Source organism: Xenopus laevis, chromosome 9_10L (genome assembly GCF_017654675.1).
Source record: "Xenopus laevis strain J_2021 chromosome 9_10L, Xenopus_laevis_v10.1, whole genome shotgun sequence".
In the NCBI taxonomy this organism is placed as follows: Eukaryota; Metazoa; Chordata; class Amphibia; order Anura; family Pipidae; genus Xenopus; species Xenopus laevis.
Window position 1 is genome coordinate 94,939,439 of NC_054387.1, and position 21,315 is coordinate 94,960,753.

The window sequence follows — 21,315 nt, forward strand, 5'->3', positions numbered from 1 at the left end:
TATTCATGTTTTTGTGCCTTTGCGAAGAAACACCAAAAATTATGAGGTGTTTTAATATAATTAAAATGTACATCTGTCAATTCAGCTGATCTGTTGGTTCAGAAACACTACTACTGTATGTGTGTGTCAATTTATATGTGAAATATAAATGGTGTATAACGACATTTTATTCTACAGAGATAATCTGCAATGTAATTTAAGCCTTTTCTCCTTTGAATGGCTGCCCCCACAGCTACACCGCAGCTTATTTATATACCACTACATATAACCAAGTAGTGCTTCTGAATCAAACACACCAGTTTTATAAGTGCAGGGCAACAGTATGGTATGTTTTAATTCTTTTAAACCCATCAAGTTCATCCCCTCCAGTGTTAACAGCAAGTATATATAAACACACACACTTCATTTGCCAGTTTGCTGTCAAACCTCTAATAGTCAAGTCTCTAATAGTTTTGCACAATAATCGGCAAAAATACAGTACCGTTTCTAACCTCAAGGTCATTTAAGAACCAAGGACAGACCCCTGTGGTACGCCACAAACAATACTGGTCCAATTTGAATATGTTCTATTTACTGTCATTTTTAGAAAATTATATATTAAAGTACAAATATTTTTGTTCAGGCCAATTTTTATTTGATCAATTTACCTTCTGTGTGCTACTGTATCAAATGCTTTAGCAAAATCTAAGATCACATCCACTGCCATCCCATTGTCTAGGTTTCTGCTCTTCAAAAAAAGGAAAATTTGTTTGACTGGCAAGATCTACTGCATGTAATAGCCATGTTGGCACAAGTACAGGTATGGGACCTATTAACCAGAATACTTGACCTGGAATTTTGGATCACCATACCTTCTTATGCCTTTTCTCATGTTAAAGTAGGATGGGTGCACGTAAAGTATTTTAAATGTAATGATCAACATTTTTCTGTGGGAAAAGGGGTATTTGGTAGTTACCTGTGGAAGAGGCAATGACTTGTGGGAAACAATGCCCTGCATTTAATATTGCCGTAAACTGTTTCCCTGTGTTAGAAGCAAAGTAATTATTGAAATCTCTGTTTTTTATCAATTGAACTGGCTGAAATATAAAGTTAAGTTTTGATAATGTGATCAGTTAATACTGATTTTTGTTTTGCAAGAAGCACAAGGAGCAAAATAAATTAGAGGCTAAACAAAATTATTAGTATGTAACAGCATTACAGAAACATAAAGGGGTTATAAAAGTTTCTTTACATTTGCCCATGTAGTATGTCGATAATGCAACACAATTATTGTTGTATATATACATGTATTCATCCTGGTGGACAGTCCTGATTTACATGATTGGCAACACGGGAGAGAAAGAGGCTAAATTAAAAGTAGGATGTTTGCATTTTATCACTTTCTATCCAACAAGAAAATAAGGCAAAGATATTAAAATTAACTTTTAGAACAAAGTTGATAGAACAAAGTTGATTCAAGGTCTGGTCTAATTGACGTCTTGGAGTCACAAAGGAATTTTTGTTCCCCCTCTGAGGCAAATTGGAGAGGCTACAGATGGGGGTTTTTTTTGCCTTCCTCTGAGTTAGCCAGCAGTAAGGTTTAACTCGGGCAAAAAGATTGAACTTCATGGACAACATGCCTGTTTTTCAACCTCATCTACTATATGTAACATTGAATTTAATTAGTGGTGAAGTAAAATATACGAATAGTAAAGTTAATAGACCAATTTCTGAAACTTTGAAGTGAAAAGTTCCAACACTGCTTTCACTATCTTTATTCTTTCTCCCAGCATTTGTGAAAATATTATTAGCTGAGCTTGCAGTTTTGATTGTTAGATGTTTTTATGTTTTCCACTGACTTTTCAGCTAGTGAAGAAGCACATAAATATGCCATTGTCTGGCCCCTTCCAAATAGCTCATCACAGTATGTTCAGCAATTTTAGATACTGAATTACCCAAAACCAAAGGTTTTAACCCTTTAAAGGGCAACCAGAAATTGCAATTCATTTACATTTTCTTTTTTTTTGTATTGTACTCGCCAATGCTAGAGGACAATAGAGGCAGCAGCAAACATGTTTCCACTTGACTATGCCAAATGTAAACTTTTTTTTTTTTTTAATATAACGAGCTGTTATTTTGTTGAAGTATTTTAGCCAAAGTATGGATGCTTCTCAACTTGAGCCTTCACGAAATACTGACTAGGGTGGTGAAGTTAGTGAAATATTTATTTATATATTTACTGTCTTAATTGTGAGGAAATTGCCTTTTAAATAAGAACATGGTGTCAATGGAGAATTAGAGCCTGATAGCATCTTAGTACTTTTTAGTTTATATCCCTATCCCCCACCCAGCTCTCATGCATCAATATCTCTGCACCCTAGGACTGCACACTGTGGGTGCTGCCTGGTACTAGTACATTACAGCTTATCACTAAGGCCATGATTTTATTTGCCTGCTGCTCTCCCCCATCATCTTTAGTCAATTTGATCTGTCTATAGTAGAGCAGAATAGTCTCCTCTTGCCTTATAACAATGGAAAAGGCTTATTTGTCTACTAGTGGTCCATAATTTTCTGCTGGACACCCAGCCCATCTTTATAATAGTGGCTTTCTGCAGCAGAACACACAGTATACTGAATATTCATGCTGAATAGTCATAGATGGCTTGCACTGCAACTTTCGAAACAGCCTAAAAGTCAACCGCCAATAGTGACAACTGACATACTCCATATAAATATGCTGACTAGGTATACATAGAAGACAAGACCAGATTTTCTGCTATACCCAGTGTGTATGTGTGTATATATATATATATATATTACACAGTCTGTTCATTTCCCTATGGGACCAGACTGTAAATTATACCCTTATAAACGGCTTGTTCTGACGTCACAACACGTCATTTATAACAGGTCCCCAGCTGCCGAATTTGACGCAGCACGTCCAATTTATACATAGCTGGTAACGAAAATGCAAAATTGCAACCATCCACCTGGAGAGACATGAAAACTAACAAGAAGGTATGAATAGTGTTGAGAGGATGAGCTTGAAGAGAAAGGGTTGTGTTTTTGGACGATCACAGGCAGGATTCAAAATGGTGTTAATATAACAAAAGCAAGTCAATTTTTGTTTCAGGTTGATGGTTTTGCTGCCTTTTAAATGATGATTAAGCATGGGGATAATTCTTGTAATACTGGGGAGGGGAAATTGGCTTAAAATATTTTGGCAAAAACTTCTAGTAAAGCTATTTGATCAGTTTAGCTACAACTTCAGCTTGGCATAAGTTGTACTCCAGATCTGAAATAACATGGGTCCCTCTACAGGAGAGGGGGGGGATAAGCTCTTGATGAGTATTTCATATACAGCGGCATGAGCTCTCTACTTGTGTAGTGCCTTGCATTTGTGACCTATGACATTCTCTAAGGTAAAATGAGAATGCAGAACAATTACAACTGGGAACTGTAGTTTTCTACATAAAATCTATAAAAAAAAATAGGATCTTTTGATAAAATTCTCCATTCTGTATTTAAAATGTATATAATCAAATTTTCTGCTTTAATAGCATTTGTAACAAAATGAACCAATTCTTTGGTTATAGATGTAGGTTTAGAATGTAGAATGCAGTATCTTTTTCTTTTTGGTAAACCTCCCTTTTAACAAAATCACATCGCAGAACCTCGCTAGTGGCTACTTTGCCATTATATAGTGAGGTCACACTGCTGTTACAAAGTGCAGTCAGTGAGCTATTCCATGCTATGTAGCAGTAGAGGCACCATGTATATTTTTAGCTGTGCTATAAGCCAGAGTTCCTAGATATGTGGTGTGTCTGGCTTACTTCCTGTGTACGTTATGGTGATTTCATTCCTTCAGCATTACTCACAATCAATAGCAAACATTTAAATCTCTTCTCAGAGCTGCACTCCTACATTAGCCTTAGCACTTCTACTGTTCTTCCTCTCATTCTGTCTCATTAATCCTCCATGTAGTCTATACCTCCAGCTTTCACAATTCCTCGCTCATTCCTCCACCCTGTCCTCTTCATCAGCTGCCTCCTCCTGGCTAAGCCCTCACCCTTCAGATATTAAACTACATCATTTGTTCCTGCTCTCTGTGCCGACTCCCTCTTACAAATGCAGTGGCCAGAGCATTAGAGCATTTCATGACTAAAAGAGCCCAGCGATATAAAACATTTAAAACAAGTATAAAATTGAATGGAATTTCAAACAGCCTTTATTTTACACACACGGGGAAATCAGGCAAATGTTTTGTAAACTGCACTGTTAAAGGAGAATTCAACACTAAACTTAAAAAAACCTCTAGCCTACATACACCCCCACCCTCCTCCCCCCAGTCTAAGTGTTACCACGGGCAAATGCACCTAACATTTTACTTACCCCTTGGTGCAGATTCAGGCATCGGAGTTCACGGTGCCATCTGCAGCCGATTCGGTAATCTTCGTAATGAGACTGGCGCTTCGGTAATTTTCGTGAGTTTCGGCGCATGCACAGTCAGGCCTGGACTGGGAGTCAAAATAGGCCCTGCCATTCCAAGTACGTAGAGGCCCAAACAGTCCCCTACCAGCCCCCTATATGGTACCTTTCTATTGAACCATACAGCAGCCCCTCTGGCATTTGCCAGAACCCACAGATTGCCAGTCCGGGCCTGTGCACAGTTGTTGCGAAGCAGAAATTTGCTCCAGCTGCCCATGCGCTGTCACGCCAGTTTCATTCAGAAGATTTCCCAAGAGAAGATAGCACCCGTGAACTCCGATGCCTGAATCTGCATCGAGGGGTAAGTAAAACGTTAGAGGCTAACAGGCTGGGGGTAGGGGGTATGGTTTTTAAAGTTTAGGGTTGAAGTCCTTTAACACAGTTACCCTACAATCCAGTGCATACACTATGGGGCATATTAACACTGGAGACAAACGTGTTGCCCATACCAACCAATCATTTAGCATTGAACAGTCACCTACAAGTTAGAAAACAAAACCAACCATCTGATTCAGAGTTGCCAGGGTGGCGATTTTCCAGCCAAATTAGCCAATAATTTAAAGTCCAGGTTGGTTTTAAAAGTACAAACTAGCCAAGCTACGGAGTTGGGCTACTTTTTAGGTCTTTGGCTGTTTGTACTGTGAAAACCAGCCAAAGTTTTTTCTTGCCCTAATGTGCCAAGGCATGTTGGGTAATGTACTTGTCTCCCAAGGCATGTTGGGTAATGTAGTATTTGTTTATCAATTTGCCAACTGCCAAGTTTAACGTAAGACTACAATTCCTAGCATGCAATGGGACTTGTGTAGAAGTCGGGAGTTAACATATTTTGGGCTCTGTACCCCAGTCTCCCATCCAATTCTCCCCCCTCTGTAGTTACACCCCTGGTGACGGGCAAATCTGACACATTTTGCTTCATGGAAAAATTTGCGACATTGAAAATTTGAAAAAGGCATATTTTCACATGTATTCATTTATTTTTTAGACATTGTTTCGCTGCACATATTGTGCTATTTTTGGGATACTTTTGAAGTGCCTCATGGCTAGTTCTGCAGCTGACTTTGCTCTGGAAATTGCTTAGACATGATTGGCTGATCAAAAATAGCATACACAGTCCTCTTTATTGGGTGCCATTGATTATCCCACCCTATAGATAATGTTGATTGACTGTTATACTTGAAAGGCCTTTGCAAGGAATGACTAGTATAGTTTAGTGGATGGGATGAAATAATGATAATGTTTTGTTCAGTGTTGTGATAAGAAGGATTGTACATCTGTTAAATTGGAGCAGGGAGGATATGTAATACTAGGCAGGTAAAATGGCTGAAAGAACATGGCGGTAGTACATGGAAGGTACTTCTATTTAAGTGTAGTGCTATAGTAAATTGAGTGGCACCGTCTCTACTAAGAGCTTACCCATATATATATTTGTGCTCCGGATGAGACCTTTCTCTCTGGGGTGATGCCCTCGCAATGGTGTGGAGGCAGGGTGTAGTGAAACTGTAACAAAGTGTTATGCACAATAATTGGGCGCCAGTGGTTCTTTATGCTTAACCAGAGAACATAGTTCATTCAACAACCCTTCCACATAAGAGTTCACAGAAATCATCAAGAACATAGAGCAACAAAGGATAGCATACTGTATACTCACAAGCACCAATGATCAGCTTAGTCCCTGCAGGCAAGGGAACATACACAGCAGCAGTGGAGCAGCAATTGAAGGTACACCCAACTTTCAATTTTTTCCCTAAGTGGAACCCAGGGGAATCTCTACATCCCTAAGTCTATGCACTTAGTCCCTACTTCTGGGCAATTAGTACCCGGGATGTTAATCCTCATCGGAGCCTTAGGCTGCTCACCTAAATAACCTGTCTGTCACTCCTAGAGTGACCTATTATGGAGTATAGCTTATCCTTTACTAAGCTTAATGTACGTAGGTTCCACTACTCATTCCCTTCCTGCATGCTTGGTAAGGGCTAAAGCAATGGATCTCAAGCACATGGTTACCCAGTAGTGATGTGCAGGTCGGGTTTTTCCCGACCCGCCCCCACTCGATATCCAACCTCCCACCACCCGAGCCCGACTTCCGGGTTACTTTTATAGACCTGTACTGCCCCGCCGATGATGTCACAAAAGGGGGTGGCAAGCAGGCGCACGGCTTTAAAATCGGATCCCTGAAAGTCGGAAACAGACAGTGTAAGTGGGGAAAGCAGGAATGGGGGTGCAAGGTTGGCCCAAACCCGACTGACCTGCAGGTATCAGGCCAGCCGCACATCACTATTACCCAGACCTTTATACTACAGCACAGTTCCATCTACTGTACACTGTGAGAACAATAAATGGTATAGCTTAAACGAACAGTTCAGTGTGAAAATAAAAACAGTGTAAATAGATAGGCTGTGCAAAATAAAAAATGTTTCTAATATAGTTAGTTAATCAAAAATGTAATGTATAAAGTCTGGAGTGACTGGATGTGTAACATATTAACCAGAACACTACTTCCTGCTTTTCAGTTCTCTAACTCTGATTTAGTCAGCGACTTGAAGGGGTGCCACATGGTACATATCTGTTCATTGAGTTTGCAATTGATCCTTAGCATTCAGCTCAGATTCAAAAGCAACAGATATGACCCACGTGGTCCCCCCTCAATTCTCTGATTGGTTACTGGTAACCAGGGTAATCAGTCAGTGTAAACCAAGAGAGCTGCAAAGCAGGAAGTAGTGTTCTGGCTATTATGTTACACATCTAGTCACTCCAGCCTTTATACATTACATTACTAACTATATTAGAAACATTTTTTATTTTGCACAGCCTATTTACCCAATTTTTATTTTTACACTGAACAATTCCTTTAAGGCAGAATAAAGAAATAGGTCCCCCATTTTTTTTTTTTCGCTCAAAGCCATCCCGTGGCGATTTACATTCTAGCCGGCGCGATATTAGTCACCCCGAAGAAGAGGAGATTTGTTGCCGGGCGACTAATCTCCCCGAATCTGAGCATGTGCCCTGACCCTTAATTAACCCCAAATTGTGTCCCTAAATTGTTAAAATATAGCCCTTGTCTTCACATCAAACTAGAGCAGAACTCAGAATGAGTTTAACAGTTGGTGACAGCTGGTGTGGTCTAACTCCACAGTGAAACAGGGAAAGCCCCTGTCATCACTGCAGTCTTCACCAACATCACAGGGAACCTGCACACTTTCGGGCAAATTCACTAAGCGCCGAAAATGCGCTAGCGACGCCTTCACCGCACTCTGCCAGGCGAAGTTTCACCAGGGAGCCGCTAATTCTCTAAAATCCGAAGTTGCGCTCAGGGAGGCGAAAGGTAGCGAAGTTGCACTAGCGTTAATTCGTCAAGCAAAGCGAAGTTACGCTAGCGATGCCTAATTTGCATATGGCGCCAAGTTAAAGTACAATGGATGTATATGTAGCAGCAAATACATTACACTACACAAGCCTGGGAAAGCTTCATAAAATAAAATAGAGTTGTTATGTTGCCCTCTACATGTGCCCACTGTATAGTTTAGGTGCCATATGTTAGGAAATGTAGGGGGGACGGAGGGTACCCCCAAAAGAATTTACAATCTTTTTCAGCCTATAAAAGACACCAGCGTTTTTTGGGGTTTAAAAAAAATTTAAACTTTTTTTGAAGCAATCCCTATCTACTCTATTGCACTTCGGCTGGTCTGAGCTACACAAGTTAGAGAATTAGCCTAGTTAGGTTCTTTCGCCATAGCGCAACTTCGCCTGGCGTTAAGAGTAGGTCCACTTCGCTAGCGAATTTACGCCAGCGCCTGTTAGTAAATTGGCGAAGTAACGAAATGACATCATGCTGTCAAATTTTCGCTAGCGTTTGCCGATTCGCCCTTTAGTAAGTTTGTCCCTTTGAATAAATCACTTTTGGTCATTTTCACACAGTTTTCTCCTAAATGTGCCCATGTTTTGTCCCTAAATTGTGATCATAGCTATTTATCACAGAGTAAAAAACTAATGATGACCTAATTTCAGCTGACCCCAATAGGTACAAAAACTCTTTCCTTTTTTGGTCAAATTGGGAAGCACTGATTGTGCCAGTTATTGTTGGAAGCCAAGAAAACCAAAAAAAATTTCCCTGGAACAAGATGAATCTGAGCAGAGACAAAACACAAGGAAACTGTACTTTTTAAGAACTATTTTCCTGGCATAGTTAATAAAAACGATCCTGGATGGCAGTGTTATTAATATGGAGGGCAGGTAAGAAGTGAAAAAGAAAAAGCTTCTAATGGCAATCTCGCGAGATGAGACTTGTGACGCCTGGATAACTCATCCGGCAACAGGGAAGGAGCTGCGCATTCTGTGCGCTGCGGGACTTTTAAGCAGTGATTCAAGTGTGCGGGCTGGGGACTTTCTGGGCGGTGTGGAAATGGCCGCTTTAGTTCTGTTGTTGCACTTTTTGTGTATAAGGCAACTCTGCTATTGTTTTAATCTGGACGTGGATAATCCATTTGTTAAATCTGGGGCAGAAGGAAGTTACTTTGGCTTTGCAGTTGACTTTTTAAGCACCGGTTCTTCTGGGTAAGTTCTGCGCTTGAGACTGTTCTATAAGGAGCTTCGTCCGCTTATAAAGCCATTGGTTTAATGTTTCTTGAGTAAAGGTTACGTTGCTTGGTAATTTAAGTGTTCCTTTAATAAAAATGTAGCTTGTTAGAAATACTTGTGATTTTACACGATGTTCTGTGTCTTGGAGTGATTTCAATTGTGGAAGAAAAAAAAATGTCCCCTTAGGCCAGGCAACTAGTACAGCTATGCACCACATTATAGTAGCATATTATAGTACCATTCTCATCTTTTCCATCTCTTGCATAGGTGTTATCTATACACTGTACACAGGCTGATAAGAGCTGCCAACTAAAGGTGGCCATACACGGAGAGATCCTTGAGGTGGGCAATATCGGGCTGATCCGACGATCGGATCCTAACGAACGGAACGGGCGGATCGCGGGACCTCCACGGATCAGGACCGCATCAACGAACAGATGCGGCCGCGATCAGACGGGATTTTTTGTCCCATCCGATCGAGATCTGCCAGATTTCCGTGTATGGCCACCTTTAGTCCATTATGATCTGATCATGGTCACTAAACCTGGTCTTAATCTGGCCATAGACTCAAAACATTTCAAAGTACCAATCTTCGTTGCGTACGATTTTCAGGCTGTGTGTGGAGTGTCCAGACATTTTTCGTGCCATGGCCATCGGTCGTTCAGGTGATCGGACAGGTTAGAAAATTTCTGTCAGCTACCGATAATATCTCTGCATGTATTGCCCCCTTCCATGTCAAAGGGGGGGCTGTCACTGCTATTTGTTGGACATTGCATGCGATAGCTGTCTTTGATTTTAATGGGAAGAACATCTTCTGATTTGTTCTTTTAACTACTTTAATCTGATTGTTTAGTGGTAGGTTGGGAGATTGCAAAATCAAAGCGTTTGTCAGAGATAAGGATTCATCTGCACGTCTATAGCCACCTTAAATAGATACTGACACCAGAAATTAAACCATTTTTACATCTATCATATTATTGGCTTTGTTTGCTACTTATTTTGCCATAAAGTATTTGCTCAAAGCTTTTACATGGAGTTGATGACCACTTGGAGACATGTGTTGTGGCAAAATCTAGGGAGGACAAAACAATATTGTTAAGACATTGAAAAAGACTATGCATTCCCTTGTATCTAATGTGAATCTGCAGGCCCTTGTGGCATTAGTACCCATCAACAAATATCTTAGGCACGGTTTTGGAATATCTAGCAAATACCTGACCTTCATGTGCCTTTAGCTTTTGTGCCACAGATGCTACTGTGCAGTGGCCACGCTGCTTGTTGGTACACTAGCCTTGTGATTAGGCCTGCATATTATGGTATGTCCTAGAATGAGCTGCAGTAATGCCACCCTGTGGAAAACTGTGTGAAACAGGGAGGCACAGCCTCTTTTTTTTTCTTTTTTCTTTTCATGGTCCTTTAGCATGTTCATGGCTATGATTTTATGAAGAGTCCTGTCTCGTGGTGACCCCAACTCAACCCCATTTTAGCTCAACCTGCCCCACCACATTGCTACCATTTGATACCTACACTAACCTGTCTGATGTAACAAGTGGGGACAGGCTGGGAGGGCATAAGTCTATACATGTTAGTGCCAGAGAAGATAGAGCCGGGGAAGAAAAGAATGGCACCCAGGAACCTAGCCTGACCTGTGTGCTCTGCACCTCTCGTACTGAGCCATGTCCATTCCATGTGCTTCACTGGTACAGCTAATTGTTGTCCTGCTATTAAATGACAACTTGTCTTGCAGCTCAGTACACCATTAAAATGTCCCAGGTATCTGTCTACAGTTGATAGCAAGAAATGTTGTACATAATGTTTTGGGCTTTGCTTTGGGCTCTTTGCCTTCTACTGGCAGATTCAAATTCCATCCACCTTTACCTCAACCCCAAATTAATATTCTCTCTCTCTCGCCATGTTGGGGCACACGTATAATGAGCAAGTTCCCAGCTTGGACTCCTGCTTGCACATTTGGGAATTAAGATTGAAGTACAGTAATTGTACAGTAATTGTCCTTACATAGATTTCACCGGTTTGCATAGGATTGGAGTAAATAAATGACAAACCTAAGCAAACTTTTTTTTTTTTACCATTTGACTCAGCAGCCAATCCTAAACAATGCAGATTAGCCCATACATAATGTAAATTACTGGCAAACTGTACTTTTGGGAAGCTGACTCAGTCAGTTTGCTCCCGATAGGCTGAATAGGTGAGAGGCAGGGATATACGCCCAGCATTCCTTAATCACTGGAAATAACATGAGGTAGAAAAGCACAGGGAGAACAGTAAGGTGTGGGGGAAGTCAGACATAGCACTCAGTGGATATTTTAGGTGTAGTTTGCATTGTAGGGTGATTTTACAAACAGCAGTAGGACCTGTCTTTAACTCTGTAAGCATGCCAAACAGCAGTAGGACCTGTCTTTAACTCTGTAAGCATGCCAACGTTTCTTGGCTTCTGCAGTGATAAAAGTTGTCCTGTTCTTTAGAATTCCCACTGCCTGCCCTTACCTGTTGTCTCGTGTAGGCAGTTGTAACTTCTTCCTACTACCCCCACTGCTTTCGGATTCCTACCTCTCTCTGACTCATTGTTGCTCATGCTATCTAACTTTAACCCTTAGGGAAAAGTACCACATCCAAAAAGAAGGAATGTGGAAAAAAGTTTTGCTGTAGTTCAGCACCATTAAAACACTGTACAGTAGTAGCTCAAAAATAAAGTATATAAAAAATAAATAAAAATAAATTATATATATATATATATATATATATCTATCCCAATATTTCCAAATTGCACTCACATGAGACTGCAACATGCAATCAATGTGTAGCTTTATTCAAGATCCCAGCAAATGTTTTGGGATAACCCTCCTTTTACAAGAGTTTGCTGGGATCTTGTACAAAATTGCACATTGATTGCACATTGCAGTGTCCTGTAAGTGATTGACTTAGGTCAGACCTCTGCTTCTACCGCAGGATAAATACATTTTATAAGGGATCACTGTTTGAGTGTCCTGTAAGTGCCACAAGCAGGAGGCTTAGCATTGTTGATAAAGCCACTTTTAGAAACACCAATATTGCAGTTTGGAACACACACACATTTTTTATTGACAAAAGTGAATCCGAGGCTTTTGAAATACAGAAAGTTTAAAAAAAATGTTATTCGGTATAAAACACAATGTTATTCGGTATAAAACACAATTAAACCCTGCATCATCTTTGTCTTCTATTTCATTTTTCTTGTACAGGAGCTGTTTGATGGAAAAATTTAATTTTCTTTGACTAAGAGTCATAAGCTATTTCTGGAATAGATTTGTCAAATGAACTTTTCATCTACTTCATGAAAGTAGAAAATAATTGTATTTGTTTTTTTTAACCTTACTGTTGTTCTTCCTTCAACTAATCTCGATAGTAGTGATGTGCAGGCAGGTTCGGGCTGACTTCCGTCTTCTGCATGACTTTTTCAGATGGGCTCAGGCTGAACTTTAGCCTCCCGTTTGCCCCGCCCACGGCCTTCTTCCTCCCCGCATGTGACTTTTTATATACTCGTGCGGGCCCTGCCCCCTTTTGTGACATCACAGCAGGGCTGTCTTCCTTCATTTTGGCAACTACAATACTAGCTCACCTCTTCCTCACATTCCCACATCACATGCAGTAGAGTAAGGTGCTGTAAATTAAGCACCAGTTAATCTATATGTTTTTGAGTTGTTGGAGGAAACCTTACCTAGAGCAAATCCACACAGACAAGGGGTGAACAAACACATTACAAAGGGATGTGTATGGAGTTCACTTTCTTTGAATATTGTGCTTTGAAATGGAGTGGGAGTGGTGTTCCATCTGTCTGATGACAATAAAAATAGACTTATTTTTTAACATATAATTAACAAAATACCCATCTCTGCTGATGATCATTTCTGATTGACTTGAAGGTTAAAAATGCCTAATGGTAGGCAGTCATTACTCAGAAAATTATGTTTGCTATTAGGCTGCATATCTAACTATATCATATGTTAAGTTTAAGATCAGTAAATGATACATTCAAAATTTAATAGCAGATTTGAGTGAGTGTTCATCATGTTTACAACAATTATCTGTTAATCTATTATTTTTGTACATCAATACTTTAGGTCATATTTGTTGGTTGGTGCACCCAAAGCAAACACCTCCCAACCTGGCATTATCGAAGGTGGAGATGTGATTAAATGTGATTGGAAAAAGTCTGATTGTCAATCTGTTGTGTTCGACCCCAATGGTAAGATTTACCACATTTCATATATAATAATTTATTGTCTGCATGATGCTGTCTTTTCAGTAAAGCTGAGTGTGAGCTGCCTAGAAATAGGAAAATAAATTTGTTGGCTTGATCTTAGAAGAAATACTGATTAGTATTTTTTATGTGTATTTACAAAATATGGGATTGGCACTCAAGAAACCACGTAGCTCACCAAAAATTATTTATTTAGAACAACATGTTCATCTCCTTGTGCATTTAGTTCTCCAAAAGACTTAATCATTGCCTGTGAGCACATTTGCTTGCATAAGGTTGAAGTGAGATGTTGCTGGCAGTTCTTGTATACACTGCTTTAATAGAAACTGTTATGATGTAGTTGGTGTACACATAAGGAGATTTACTAGCTGGTAAAGGGACACAGTTTGGGGGAAAGCTGCAGCAAGAACAGTCTGATACAGTTTGATGGTTTGGAGCAGAGAGATAGCGGTGGGATTTTAGATGCTACTGGCAGTTATGACTGGATGAAATTGTCCTGTATAGATTTGTATAATCTGAAATCACCAGAACATTGCTTATAATGCCCACCCCAGCCATAATAAACAAATTAAAGTGGATCCGATACAGAACTCTGCAGAACCTCACTCAGAACCTTACTTCATGTATAGCATATGCCATTGATAACCACCCTTTGTACAGATACTGTAGCTTCCTATCCATGTACCAACAACATTACCCTGAACAACATATCATAGTTTAGAACGCAGTTGCTTATTCGGCACTGTATCAAACACTTTGGCAAAATCCAAGTAGATCACAACATCATAACATTTACTAAATCTCGACTTTTTCTCACTCTAATAAAAAAAACTCAATCAAACTCCCATACCCCTTAATTTACCAATAATTCTTCTCAATAAAGTCAGTGCGGCAAAACGTTGCAACAAAATCATGTATCAGTTTGAATCGTGCCTCTTTTTCAAATATTTTACTTTATCAAATATTTGCCATGACAACTCAAATTTATTGGACCAGCTCAAACAGCCCCAAAGGAATCGTGAAGGTAAAAAACATGTTTCAATTGTTAAAGGAACCATGTGCCATTGACTTCTACATGACATTGACAGGTTTTAGATGGAGTATTTTCAGATTCTGAGTTTAAGCAGCTTTGGGGTATAATAAATCTCTAAAAATTCAAGTTTTCCCCTTTAAATATTCAACCAGTTTAAAACGTTTTTCACACATATTACACATATGTTTATTAATTTATTAATGTGAAATACATGTGTAAGAACCCTTCCTTCATTGTTCTGCTTCTGAATTGTATGGTTTATGGTATGGTATTTGTTTTACATGGTATTGTACACTATGGTATTCATTTTTATTTATTTATTTTTTTTAGTGAGTTTATACATCCCATTCTTTTATATATTAATCCCATTAATTTAGCAGTCTACCCACTCTCAGTGGGTAATATTTGACTTTTCCTTCTACTCTCCTGATCAAGTCAGTACTTTTACCCAAATCCGACCCTTTATCTTGCAAGCAGCGCCTTAGTCACTCTCACTTTTAGGCTACTGCAACTTGTTACTAATTGGCCTCCCTAACTCCCTCCTCTTCCCACTGCACGCTGTCATAGACTATACCTCATCTCACCTCAGAAACAACAGGACTCCTCAAGTTTTTATAATGGCTACCCATTAAGCAAAGAGTAGGCCTTTCATTTGTCTGCACCCTACTACTATCATCTCGAGTTTTTCCTGGCTGACTCCTCAATTTCTTTCTAAAGCAACCTTTCTTTCTTGCTGCTCCTTACATCAGATTAAAATTAAAGGCTACCTCTTAAAGCACTAGCATAACATAACACTAGACAAAACATGCATGGGTGTTCAAAGATGCTGAATTTTAATCTTCCATCTATTTGGGAACAAGCAGGTGTTTGTTATGAATGCAAAGTAGGCAGTCACATTTTATTTATTGTCCCATAAATATGAAATTAAAAACCTTTGATAAAATGCTTCTTTGCTGTATAAAATCAGAGCCACAAAAGTGATATAGTCTTTGTTAAAAACATCATAAATATGTAGCATAATATGAACATGATCAAATAGAGGACAGGATGTTGTTGGTGATGGCACTAAATAAAATGTGACTGAAAGAGAGAAACTATATTTCAGTGTATAAATAATACTGCTGGAGGTTTTAGTCGCTAATGAAACTTGAATAATTTTTTTTTTTTTTTTTTTTTAGGAAACCGGAATTATGCTGTAAATGAGTCTATTGAATTCAAATCCCATCAGTGGTTTGGAGCATCAGTTCGTGCCAAACACAATAAAATTATGGTAAATTTGTTCTTTTCTACAAATCCTTAGACTTTAGCTACGGCAGTATAGATACAAATTTTCACTGTAGCACTGGAGAAAGGGGACTACTGTTTATATGCCGGTCACTTTTAAAAGCCCTTGGGCACATAATGGAATCCATGTGAACATGTTTTGTCTCAATAAACTGACTATTCTAAGCATGTCTTACAAGGAAAAAAACACAGATTTAAAGGGGTTGTTCATCTTACAAACACTTTTTTTTCAGTTCAGTTGTTTTCAGATATTAGACCAAAATAATCAAATTGTTTAGTTACTTTCTCTTTTTTTTATTTTCGATAATTTTTCTAAAATTGCAGTTCAAAGTTTAATGTTAATCTGTTTTTTTCAGGCTAGCGTTGCATTGTTCCTGGTTACAATTTGCTACATTAGTTGATACATTTTTCAGCAGGATATGTGCAATCTTAGCAACCATTGTATCAATTATAACAGTTTAATGAAATAAAGATAAAAAATGCACCACCTAATGTATCAAATCAGAACAGGATACAGTATCTCACACGCACGCACACACGCATCAGGGAGACATGAGAAGGTGAAAGTTTAATTTAAGCTTCAATATTTAAAAAACAGTCATAAATAAAAAATAGAAAGCAATTGACCTAAAGTAATTTTTGCTGGTGAACTTAAAAATGAATAACACAACTAAACTGGAAAAATGTATAAAAAAGTCTTACAACCCCGTTTAGCCCCTTTCTTCCATCTGGTTTTCAGAAAATCTATTGCACATTGTCATGCAATTTCTAAGCATTTTTCTCATACTGAGTTTGATAAAGTTGTTGTCCATAAAAGTCTATGAAACAAGAGAAACTATCCAGCCAAACTGGGCCTTAAAAATAAAATGAAAAGATGTCAATTGCACTGTACCTTTCATCCTGTACTAAGTAATCAACAGAGTATGCACATCATTCATCATTAAATAAAGATAAATAAAAGAAAAAGAGACAGAAAGAGGGAAGTCCCAGAAGACAAATCATTCATTGGCACCTTCTCATTTGTAATGCATGTACAGTATATTCATTGTATATTAATGTTTCTCTATTAAATCCTAATAAACAGAAGGCTGTCTATATGCCGTTTTCAGTTTGCCATTAATAAAACAAACATGCATGTCCTTTGAACTGCTCGTGTAAAATTTCAGGCTTGTGCTCCTTTATATCACTGGCGGACTGAAGTAAAACAAGAACGAGAGCCTGTTGGAACATGTTATTTGAATGATGGAACCACAGTTGTAGAATATGCTCCATGTAGATCAAGTGGTATGTATTCCTATTTACTTGCTTTTATGCAACTGTTGTTTATATTTCTATGATGTTTAATGCTACTCATATTTTAACGGGTAAGCGTTTACATTTAGACAAGTTTGGCTGCTAGTATGGGTACTACCATGGTCCAGAATCTTCAGAAGCACAGTGAAATATTCAGATTTGCTGCAGTCTTTAGAATATTATATACAATTTATCAAGGAGAAGGAAGGTTAAGACACAAAAGAAAACGTGATATAGTGTTGTACAGGTATGGGACCCGTTATGAAGAATGCTCGGGACCTGGGGTTTTCCAGATAACAGATCTTTCCATAATTTGGATCTTCATACCTTGTCTACTAAAAAATCATGTAAACATTAAACCAAATAGACTGGTTTTGTTTACAATAAGGATTAATTATATATTAGTTTGGATCAAGTACAAGTTTTATTATTACAGAGAAAAAGGAAATCATTTTTAAATATTTGGATGAAATTGTGTCTATGGGAGACAGTCATTACGTAATTTGGAACTTTCTGTATAATGGATCCAGATACCGGATCCCATACCAGTAATACAGAATAATGCACAACAGTGTAAACCAAACTTGCTGAGAATTACACATTTCTACAGCAATTTTTTCGTTGTCTTTTAAACAAGGTTTCTACAGGTATGGGATGCATTATTTGGAAACCCGTTATCCAAAAAGCTTCGAATTACGGAAACGCAGACTCCCATGGACTCCCATAATCGTAGTTTTTAAAAATGATTTCCTTTTTCTGTGTAATAATAAAACAGTACTTTGCACTTGATCCAAACTAAGATATGATGAATCCCTACTGGAAACAAAATAAGCCTATTGGGTTTATTTAATGTTTAGATGATTTTTAGTAAAGTTAAGGTCAAGATCAAGATCCAAATGACAGAAAATCCGTTATCTGGAAAACCCCAGGTCCCGAGCATTCTGGATAACAGGTCCCATACCTGCATTTTTTAAGGTTGTGACACTGTATTTATTTGCTTACCTGCAACCAGAACCACTGTGTTGGATAGGTGCAGGCACGCATAGTGTATTTTGGGTGCATATGCATTTTGTTGGGGGATCTGGTCAGTGTGCCCTTGGCCTTAGTGTATGAAGTAGTATGTAACAGCAGAATGGCTCTTTCTGACTGCTTTTTATATTTCCAAAATACATTTAAGACAAATCTGACTCCTTATACATTAAATGTTACGATTGCTTTGCTAGAGGCAATAAGAAGCAAAGCTTTTAGCTAAGGTTTGCCATATCTATTCTTACATTAAAGGCTTCTATTTGGTCCTTAAAGAGATACTGACACCTGAAATTAAACTCTTTTTAATATCATAATATTGCCTTTGAAAACTACTTATAACTTTGCCATAAAGTATCTGCGCAATGCTTTTATATTACCTGTCTGATGCCCCGTGTTCCTGTATGAGGGGGCTGCCATATTTGTGCAGCAGGAGTCCATTGGCATTAGAAACTGTAACTGACAGGCTGAGATGGGACAGTCAGGTTGGCAAAACAGTCAGGTTTAGAAACTTCAACTAACAATTACCTACAAAAACAAACCTCTCAGAAAAAAAGGATCAACGTGACCTATAGGTAACTTTTAATGTACATTCGTATTTTAAAATGTACTTTTTTTAGTGTCAGTATCACTTTAAATAGGATTTGAATCTAGTTTTCAAAAATTTTACGTAACCACATTATGATCCGTTAGCATAATGTATTCTGATACACCTTTCTGCTGTGACTGCATTTCTTACAGCCATTGCCTCAGCCAAATGTATAGGTGAACTACAAGCCCTGTCATGCAGAATGGAATTCCAAAAAAAATAGTTAAGATGCCGTGCCCTGCCTTTGCTCCAAAAGTTAATTCTGCTTGTCACAGTCAGAAATACAGTTAACTTTCTTATTCCCCCAAATCCTAGATAAGTAAATAACAAACTACCAAATGTACATTTCAGATAATGTTTATTAGTAGTAGCAATTATATAGTGAATAAAGTACTCTTGTAAAATATAAGGATATTATAAGTTATTGAAGATCTCCATGACCTTCAGCATTGTGTTTTTATACAGATGACTTCTGATATCCTCATATTTTGCGACAGGGGATACTTTATTATAATACACAAGTTTCAGTGAGACATGTGACAGAGATGACATCACTAAGCTGCGATTATAACCAATGACATCACTAAGCACAATTTATAACAATATAATTTACAGGATATTCATGTATATTATGTGTGTATTATAATAAATATTCCCTGACCCTTATAAAAGCACTCGACAGTCATGGAACTCTTCTGTAACTTATTCTTATAATTTACAATAAGGGTTAAATTATTCACTGTATAAACTCTAAATTGTATTAAATGACCATGCACCAAAAAGACACTGGTTCCTTATCTGTTTTTTTTTTTTTTTTGTTTTTTTTAAATAGCAAAAACTGATGCTCAAGAACAAGGATTTTGTCAAGGAGGATTTAGTATTGATTTTACTGAGGTAAGTAAGCAGGGACTCTTTGTATACATTTATTATTCATTGTACAGCACTGCAGAATATGTTGATGCTTTAGAAATATGCGTTCAATAATTTTTTTATATGCACCTGGGCATGGGCATAACTAGAAAGGAAGCAGACCCTGTGGCTGCAGGGGGGCCCAGGAGGTAAAGGGGCCCCATGAGGCCCAAATAATGCTCAATTTCAACATCTATTAGTAAAACAGGACATCCTCTGTGGGGCCCAGTTACATCTATTTACGCCACTGCACTTGGGATAATTTAAAAAGCTTGAACTTCATACAATACTGTGTTTTTTACCTATGATTTATGATTGATTTTTGTCTATGCTTTTTTTCTCCTTTGCTAGGCCGATAGAGTTCTTCTTGGTGGTCCTGGTAGTTTCTATTGGCAAGGTACTCAATATTAACTGTATTTGCATTTGAATGTGCATTACTTTTTACAGGGATAAAAATATTTGTATTTATGCATATTCTTAACTTCTGTAATTAACACTTTTTTTTTAAAGCCCCACCATAATATTTTTTATAATAGCTATGTGAATATTGCTAACCTGAAGTTATATACAATCTTATTTGGTATTCTGCCAGGATTCGGCCATTTTCAGCAGGATTCGGCCGAATCCTTGAGCCTGGCCGAACCGAATCTGAATCCTTTTCGTCACAAAACATGGAATTAAATATTTTTTTAGCCGCGCACTACGTGCGTGCCACTATTTTTCCCTTCCCCTCGCTGATTTGCATATGCAAATTAGGGTTGGGTTCGGTATTCGGCCAAATTGTGGATTCGGTGCATCCCTATTTAGAAGTAAACACTTTATAGCAGGAGTATCCAACCTGCGGCCCAAGGGCCGCATGCTGCCCAGCATAGATATGAATGCGCCCAGCTTGAACTTCCGCCAATCAAGGAAACATCATGTTGCAATGTCACGCACAGAGAGCATATGTATGCAGTCGCTAATTGTGTGTATGTGTGCTTTAAATTTTACATGGGGTGTGCGGTGTGTGTGGCTTCCTAATGCAGGAAAAATAGTTAACAAGTGAGCGTTCGGTTACTTACAAAGGCAGTTTAAACAAAAAATGGTCCCATTTGTCGCACTCTGTAAATTTCTTCTTATTGAAATAAAGTTTATAATTAATTAAATGATTTTTGAAGTTCATTTTAATTAATTGAGGTTTTTTATTAATTCACATAAAGTATCAAAAAACTTGTGCAAAACTCATAACGCAGATTACATATAATGCAAAAATTCACAGCAGAAATTTCAACTTAACAATTCATATATAAATATAAATTTAATAGTGTAATTACTAGCAGCAATAAGAAGCAAGAGTGAATTATTTAAAAGGACTGAGAGGTATGATGGCTTGGATTATTTAGGCATTCCTTATTTAAGAGCAGATATAAGCGGGTTAATCATCAGCGCTTGTATATCACAGTCTCCTGTTATCTGCCATTCAGCTTGGAAAGAGAAACAAAGTCACAGTACGGCAATTCATAACTGTTACTGTTATTACTGATAAGAAGCTCGGTAGCGATCAGCTACACAGTAACAAGTAACAACTTCGGCTGCTCCTGCAGAGAACAATGTACTTATTATTCGAAGTTCCAGAATGGAGGGAACACAAGCAGCTCGATTGTATGCAAGTTTAAAAGTTTATACTTGCCAAGTCTTGACCTCCATACGATGAATGCTTAACCACCACGTCAAAGCTTGGGGGCTGTTAGTATAGCAACATTCTGACACGTTTCTAGGAGTCAGCAGTCATATGCCGATTTTTTTTACCAAACTGTGTTCTCATACTTGTCCATAATCAAATTGGATGCATATAACCCAGAGTCCATTCACCTCATGGCCAACGCGCGTTTCACCTTGGAT

General features: G+C 38.3%; 1 protein-coding gene across 1 annotated transcript in view; it reads left to right on the forward strand.

The window, feature by feature from the left end:
- Nucleotides 1–8,842: 8,842 nt before the first annotated feature.
- itgav.L (integrin subunit alpha V L homeolog) overlaps nt 8,843–21,315 on the forward strand; it is a gene marked incomplete at its 5' end in the record, with an annotated part of 65,671 nt that continues 53,198 nt past the window's right edge. Inside the window, 6 exon segments of the mRNA NM_001088216.1 lie at nt 8,843–9,018; nt 13,161–13,285; nt 15,512–15,603; nt 16,784–16,901; nt 19,358–19,419; nt 19,786–19,831. Of these exon segments, the coding sequence (NP_001081685.1) occupies nt 8,867–9,018; nt 13,161–13,285; nt 15,512–15,603; nt 16,784–16,901; nt 19,358–19,419; nt 19,786–19,831 (595 nt within the window).